This window comes from Solanum lycopersicum, chromosome 10, assembly GCF_036512215.1.
Source record: "Solanum lycopersicum chromosome 10, SLM_r2.1".
Taxonomy (NCBI): Eukaryota; Viridiplantae; Streptophyta; class Magnoliopsida; order Solanales; family Solanaceae; genus Solanum; species Solanum lycopersicum.
The window spans coordinates 63663666-63671830 of NC_090809.1; the positions used below are offsets into that span (position 1 = coordinate 63663666).

General features: G+C 33.8%; 1 protein-coding gene across 3 annotated transcripts; it reads left to right on the forward strand.

Annotated features, from left to right (window-relative positions):
* Positions 1 to 1853: 1853 nt before the first annotated feature.
* LOC101250354 (acyl-coenzyme A oxidase 4, peroxisomal) lies at positions 1854 to 6524 on the forward strand. Of its 3 annotated transcripts, none has more exons than XM_004249534.5 (13): positions 1854 to 2055; positions 3045 to 3149; positions 3451 to 3557; positions 3745 to 3822; positions 3904 to 4027; positions 4293 to 4366; positions 4454 to 4513; positions 4615 to 4724; positions 5064 to 5223; positions 5465 to 5541; positions 5687 to 5858; positions 5940 to 6032; positions 6251 to 6524. In XM_004249534.5, exons 2-13 carry the CDS (start codon positions 3050 to 3052, stop codon positions 6380 to 6382), a joined length of 1287 nt encoding a protein of 428 aa, XP_004249582.1. In that variant the 5' UTR covers positions 1854 to 2055; positions 3045 to 3049; the 3' UTR covers positions 6383 to 6524. The 3 variants fall into 3 exon arrangements, with proteins under 3 accessions (XP_004249582.1, XP_010312305.1, XP_025883582.1); XM_010314003.3 differs by lacking the exon at positions 1854 to 2055 and adding an exon at positions 2458 to 2507; XM_026027797.2 differs by lacking the exon at positions 1854 to 2055 and adding an exon at positions 2529 to 2969.
* Positions 6525 to 8165: the final 1641 nt, after the last annotated feature.

Sequence of the window (8165 nt, forward strand, 5' to 3'; positions counted from 1 at the left end):
ATATATATTTGTGTTTGTATAAAGTGAGAGAGATCTAGGAGAAGAGAACGAATATATATATATGCATACAATTTTCACTCATTTCATACAAACACAAACACATTTTATACATTTATATTTGTATAAAAACATAAAAGGCAATCAAAACTGTTCAGAGAGAACGAGAATGCCGAGCCAAATTCATCAGTAAAGAGACAACATAGCAACAATTTACTATGAAATATAATTAAATCAAATTGTATTTATAACATTTAATTTGAATTATTTATTTATACAATTTTTTCTTATAAAAATGACATGAAAATAATTTTGAAGATATACATAATAGCCCTAACAACTATAGTATATCAGGATAGAACTTAAAGAATATTTCAAAGCACTTTTGACAACCAAATTGTATATAACACGCAATCCTCCAAATTATTATCCAAAAGTTGAATAAAATAACACGTCGTTGTCATTGAAGTCCACAAAAACTAAGTATTTAAATTATTTAAATATGTCACCGAATTTTAAAAATAATTTATCTATATAATTCATTTAAAATTGACATATAACGACATTAAAATAATTTTTGTTAGGTTTGTGTTTTGATAGAGAATATATACATATTGAATGAAATAATTTCGAAGACACTTTTATACACACAGTTAAAGCTATACATCTTTTTTTGTGAGTTATAATATTGTCAAACAAAAACCTTTTAAAAATATAATTGATGAGCTATTATTGTATTTGTTTTAATTAGGTACCTTAGCAATGCTATTTTACTATTATATCATTGAATCGTCCATAATTTGTTCATTTTAAACACTGTTGATCGTTATGAAATCAAATTTTGTGAGGGATATTGATAGAAAATACATTTGTTGTTCCAACACTAATTAGTCCAATTGATCGTAAAATTATTCGAGAGTAATTGTGTTTTACTTCACGTCATTTGAATACATTAGAAAACAAATGAGACTAAGAGTGTGTTTGGTATGAAGGAAAATGTTTTTCAATTTTCTCATGTTTGGTTGGGGCAAAAGTTTTGGAAAATGTTTTCCAAATCAACTTATTTTCCTCAAAATTAAGGAAAATGACTTCCCTTAAAAAATTAAGGAAAACATTTTCCAAAGCTCTCCTCTAATTTCAAAATAATTTTTTTTTGGAAAAAATATCAATTTTAAAATTTTATTTTTTTACCCGATCCCTAACCACTTCCCCTCCCCCCAACCACCCTCTCCAAAAAATTAATTTTGCTTTTTAAAAATAGGTTTCAACTTTAAATTTTTATTTTTAAACTCCTACCTCCCCCTACTCCCCCCCACCAGCCCCCTCAACCCCCAACCCCAACCCCCAAAAAATTATTTTTGCTTTTTAAAAATACTATCAATTTCAAATTTTTATTTTTTCACTTCTACCCCCTCCCCTGTCCCCACCCCCACTATCCCCCCACACCCCCACCACCACTACCCAAAAAAAAATATTTTTAAAAAATATTTTCAATTTCATAAATTATTTTCTACTGTAGTAAAAATAAAAGATGTTCCTCAAAAAACATTTTTCATTCATAAATTAAACACTAAAAATCATTTTCAGAAAATATTTTCTGTGCACCAATCAAACATGAGAAAATAAATTCAAAATCTACTTGTTTTCCTAGAAAACATTTTCCATGGAAAACATTTTCCTTCATACCAAACACACCCTAAGTCATAATTTGTATTCGTTCCTTCAATCAAAATCATTACAATACGAACATTATTAAAAGCATTTATAATAGAAAAATTGATCAAAATCGCAAACAATACAAAAATGACATAATTAAAAGATATAAAAAAGAAAAAACTCAATAAATTTAGAAATTTGCGAGTTTGGCCAAAATTATTTGATCACAGATAGTAACCCTTAAGAAAAATACTAATAATATTGCTGACCTGTTTAAACTCACCTAGAAGTAAGTGCCATATAATCCACTTCTTTTTTCCTCTTTGTTCGTTTATACTTCTTCGATACACAAACACAGAGATTTATTTTTCTTCGTGAAATTCTTAATCATTCGAAACCCAGGTGCGTAATTTTTTCTTTTAGTTTGTTTGCTTCAGAGGTGTATTTAGAATGGATCAGATAAACAGAAAATTAATAAAAAAAAGTTTAATTTCATTTATGATTTGTGTCGGAAATAGAATATATTATTAGGAAAAAGGGTAAAGAATTATACTTTTGATATCACTACTGAAATATCATTATTTTTCTGTGGCTATTCTCATGGATAATTTGATGGAATCATCGAGAAAAGAAGAAATAAAACTCCTTCGGTTTAATTTTTAATTGTTTTTCGAAAGTCGATTTAACGAATTTTAATAATTAGGTTAGATTACATTAATTTGATATTTTAAACTCGGTTATTAAATAACTATATGAAAATTATAAATTGGAATTATCTTTTTTTTTTTCTTCTTCTTTTGCATAAAGGGCTGTCAATTGACAACGACTGCAGTGTGTTTTGATGAAAAGAAAAGGTTTATACTATTATTTTTCTTGAATAAGTTCATTACACGTTGAATCTTTGATTGGTTAAAAATTAAGATATTTGTTGAATTTTGAAATTTGGATAAACATGTTTGATCTTACTTCATTTGTTTTAAGCTTTTGCATTGAGGCTGATTTAATTAGACTGTTAGTGTAATTCTGCTCAATTATATGTAAACTATAATCTCACAGATCAATTTAGTAGTCTATATAGTTGTTAAATTTAATCGTCATTCTAAACTCTATCCGAGCTGAGAGTCTATCAGAAATCATATCTCTGTCTATCTCACGAAGTTAGGGGTAAGGTCTCTCGGACCTCATTTGTGGGATTATATAGGGTATGTTGTAGTTGTTGAATTCTCAACTCTATCCCATAGTAACCTTGATTAGTCTTATTGTGACTTCATTACAAAGGACGAAGAGTACAACGAGGCAAAGTGCTCTGTTTCTTCGTATGAGTTTTGATTTTGCAAGTAGTTTTCTTATTTGACTCATTTGAATGAGGACTAACATTGATCATGCTGCAGCGAAAATGCATAAAGAGGCGAAAAGCTCTTATTTTGATATGCCAGCATTGGATGTTTCTGTTGCATTTCCTCAAGCAACTCCAGCCTCCAACTTTCCTCCATGCAGTAAGATTGATACCTGATTCCATTTTTATGTTTTACTTACTCTATTATTAACTCGAATATACAGAGTGTCCACTCTTTTTCAAGAACTCGATAAATCGTTTGATGTGCTTATTTTCATGCATTTGATTTTGATTGACGCCATTCAACATTTTCCCAGATTGCACTTTTACTAATACTTTATGGGCGTGCTATTTCTACAGTTAACTTGCACATTAGAGGAAAAATCGAAATACATCCTTGGTATCCTTTGCTACAATCTGCTACCATTGTAATTCTGCTGACTGTAATTTAAATTTTACAGCTTCAGACTACTATCAGCTTGCCGATCTGTTGACTCCTGAGGAGCAAGCCATCAGAATGAAAGTGAGGGAATGCATGGAGAAAGAGATTGCTCCTATAATGACGAAGGTATTTCTCCTGATCTCTGTAATTGTTAAACATGTTGATATTATTTTGGATTTCATTATTACAGTAGTAGCTAATGTTCTGAGTAGAAAACAAAGATTAATCATTAATGCTAAGTCTCTAATCTTCTGAGGAAATGTTTACTGTTGTAGACGCGCTTAAAAGTGAACTTGTTAATGTTTTTGAACAGTATTGGGAGAAGGCAGAATTTCCATTTGAAATCATTCCAAAATTTGGTGCTTTGCACATAGCTGGCGGCACTATCAAGGTGTTTTTAGAACTTGACAAATTTCTATATAAAGTCATCTATCGTGTCCATGAGGAATCTACTGACTTTCTTTGGCTTCAGGGATATGGTTGCCCAGGTCACTCAATAACTGGAAGTGCTGTTGCTGCAGCCGAAGTTGCCAGAGTTGATGCAAGCTGCTCTACATTCCTTTTGGTGCATTCATCTTTAGCAATGCTCACTATTGGTAAGTCTCGTCATTGTCTGAAATTGCTTCTGGTATCCTTTTTGCTTCTTTTGAAATTCCGGCATGGTTGAAACATTGTTTTTGGTAGAAGTAATGTGATATTTACCAGTGGTATTCGTTGACTGATCTTTTGATGGGAGATGTTCTTTGTTTTCGATGATGAAAGCATATCATTACTACTAACTCAATGAGGGCTTCTCTGAGATATACAATTTCTGTCGATATGAAGTGAACTAATTACACCATGTTGGTCTGTCAAGAATAGGGCTATGTGGGTCTGAAATGCAAAAGGAAAAATACTTGCCATCATTGGCGGAATTTGACACTGTAGCTTGTTGGGTGAGAACTTTTTTTTCTTGGTTCATTTCTTTATTTGTGTCTGTGTTACCAAATATTAGTTTGTAATCGCTGCCACTTTGGAGTTAGGGTCTAACTGAGCCTGACTATGGAAGTGATGCAAGTGGATTGGGGACTACTGCCAGAAAGGTCTAGATTCTGCATTTTAACTTTAGTTTTAAACTTATTCCATTTTAATTTGGGAAAGATTGCTAAATGTTCTTCTGTAAAATCTGTTATCTTCCTGATAGGTTGAAGGAGGTTGGATCCTTGAAGGGCAAAAGCGTTGGATAGGAAACAGCACTTTTGCCGACATATTGGTTATTTTTGCTAGAAATACATCCACAAACCAGATAAACGGGTGAGTTACAACATTCTGCTTCTATATAATCCTATTCAGCGCCATCTTTCACCAGTTGCATTGTTAACTTATGATTATGCAAAATATCTATAGGCTTGGTTAATCTTCTAAGTCGGCTAATTTCTTGAGCTTTCACTACCTTGATATTTTCACTATCAGTTTTGGACAAATGACGTGTTGAAATCCATTGTTTGGTTAAAACTTGCTCGATACCATTATCGATATAGAAAAATGACTCTTATGTCATAGTTTTATATAAATAATGTGTACCTTCACTTTCATCCGCCCTCTTGACCATCTTAGTTTGTTTCTTACAATTGATGTTTGCCTTTATCTCAGTTTCATAGTAAAGAAGGATGCTCCAGGATTGCAATGTACTAAAATAGAAAACAAAATTGGACTACGGATTGTTCAAAATGGAGACATTCTCTTAAAGAATGTTTTTGTCCCTGACGAGGATAGACTACCTGGGGTCAATTCATTCCAGGATACAAACAAGGTACGGCAATATGGATGGACTGTTCTATTTGCTATCAATGTTTAATCATTATCTGTTTGGTTGTTTGTTCATTCATCAACCTTCAGCTAAACAATTTTCGTTCTGTGAGGAAAGAAAGTGACTAACAGACTGAAATTCACCACCTATTATTGTTTCTTTTGAAGTCGTCGGTTTGCTGTTGCTGATTGTTTTTTGAAGTAGCTGAATTATTGTTTTGTTATCTTATTCTTCCCTCGAACAGGTGCTTGCTGTATCGCGTGTTATGGTTGCATGGCAGCCTATTGGCATTACAATGGGTGTTTATGATATGTGTCACAGGTAACAATAGATAAGCTCATCAGTCTTTGTTTATCATAAGATAGTTACTGTGTTATTGCCCACTGTAAGAACTTGTACGCGCATTTTACAATCTCGTCTTTTTAAGTTCCCTTTTCCATCGCTAAATTCTGTCTGAAACTCTAAGGTACTTGAAGGAGAGGAAGCAGTTTGGAGCACCATTAGCCGCTTTCCAGATCAACCAACAGAAATTAGTCCAGATGTTGAGCAACATTCAAGCAATGATTCTTGTTGGTTGGCGGCTATGCAAACTACACGAGAGTGATAAACTGACTCATGGTCACGCAAGTTTAGGGAAAGTAAGTCCCTTTCCCTTCAGATTTTAAAAGTTGTAACATGCCCTTTTTAGACTGATCAGTAACAAACTATTCGTGATTCAGTCATGGATTACGTTGAGGGCAAGAGAGACCGTTGCTCTCGGACGAGAACTACTAGGTGGCAACGGAATCTTGGCTGACTTTCACGTCGCAAAGGTTTGTTAACAATATCCATTTCTTACTAAGTAGATTTTCATTTTTGTTACTTTAGTCTCATGTTATCACTGGGAAACAACCTCTCTACTTCCGCGAAGTATTGTTAAAGGCCTACGTACATACTACCCTCCCCAGACCCCACTTAGTGGAATTTCACTGGATATGTTCTTGTTGTTGTATGGTCTCATGGTGCATCCGTTTCTATGTTGATCGTATAGGCATTTTGCGATTTGGAGCCGATCTATACATTTGAAGGTACTTACGATATCAACACGTTGGTAACGGGTAGAGAAATTACTGGTTTGGCTAGTTTCAAGCCTGCACCAGTAAGGCAAAAGAGTCGCCTGTGAAAAATTTCATCTTCTCCTCTGGGTAGTAAGTATTCTGCTGAATAATGTTCTGTTTAAGCAATTGTAACTCTAGAATACTTCTTGTAGATTAATAAATATCATACTTTAATTTATCGATCAACATTTATATTTTTCTTTTTAATCTTCATGTATATCACATATCTTTTAATAATAATACTAGCAGCATATTTAAGATAATCCAATAAATAATATTTGGAGAGTATAAAACATACAGGTAGATAGAGGATTGTTTTCTATAACCTTTCGGCTCAAAGGAAAAATATATAAACATATTGAAAAAGAGATATTAGTTGAAAAAACTCTATCTGGAAGCTTGAAATTGCTTCATTGATGCTTCTAAGAACAAGTCGAATTGAAAAAGAAGAAGAATTGAAGAAGAAGGAATGTTATTCTTGTGAAAACTGTTCCCATACAGATGCTGCAAATGGTGTATATATACACAGAAATGCAGTAACAACCTCTATCTTCCACTCACACTTTCCACACACATACACATACACACACACTAACTAACAGAATGCAATCCTAACTATCCACGTGAACATGCTAACAAACTAACTGAATTAACTGAAAATGGGAAAGTTAACACTCCCCCTCAAGCTGAGGGGTGCAGGATGTTGAGCACACCTAGCTTGCCTAACAGATGAACATGTTGAGCTTGACTCAATCCTTTGGTTAACAGATCAGCAACTTGTTGGTGTGTGTGTACATACTCAGTTTGGATCAACCCATTCTTAACTTTATCTCTAATAAAATGGCAATCTATCTCGATGTGCTTGGTTCTTTCATGAAACACAGGATTCACAGCTAATTGAATAGCAGATTTGCTATCACTCCATACTTTTATTGGCCTTTGTATTAACACATTGAGCTCATTGAATAAGCCTATCAACCATGTTACTTCTGCCACTGCTGAAGCCATGCTTCTGTATTCAGCTTCAGCTGAACTTCTAGACACTGTCTGCTGTTTCTTGGACTTCCAGGATACTAAAAAATCTCCAAACTTTACTATGTAGCCTGTTACTGACCTCCTAGTGTTAGGACATGCAGCCCAATCTGAATCACACCAACATGTTAATGTTGTGGCTGATTGAGCCTTTAGCCATATGCCCTGACCAACTGTTCCTTTCAGATATCTCACCACCCTAATAGCTGCTTCCCAATGAGATCTTTTTGGATGTTGCATGAATTGACTTAGTGTTTGCACTGCATAACTAATGTCAGGTCTTGTGATAGTAGCATACATCAATTTCCCCACTAATCTTTGATAAGCTGAATTATTTGTTAGCACCTCATCTTCTTGTGATCCAGCAGTTTGATCAAACTCCACTGATGTCAACCTCAAATTAGATTCTAAAGGTGTATTTGCAGGCTTTGCACCACTCAATCCTGTGTCAGAAATCAGCTCCAATATGTATTTCCTTTGATTCAAAATGACACCTGTTTTGGACCTCAGCACCTCAATTCCTAAGAAATATTTGAGTTGTCCTAAATCTTTGAGTTTAAACTTCTGATGCAATGCTTCTTTTGCTTCTCTAATTAATAGCTCATTGTCACCAGTAATGAGTAAGTCATCTACATAGATTAGGACAATAACCATCCCCTCTGGCTTCTTCAAAGTGAACAATGAGTAATCATAAGAGCTTTGGATGAAGCCTGCAGATAACAATGTGTTTGTCAATTTGATGTTCCATTGTCTAGATGCTTGCTTGAGTCCATACAAAGATTTGAGCAATTTACAGACTTTGGTCGATCCTTGAGT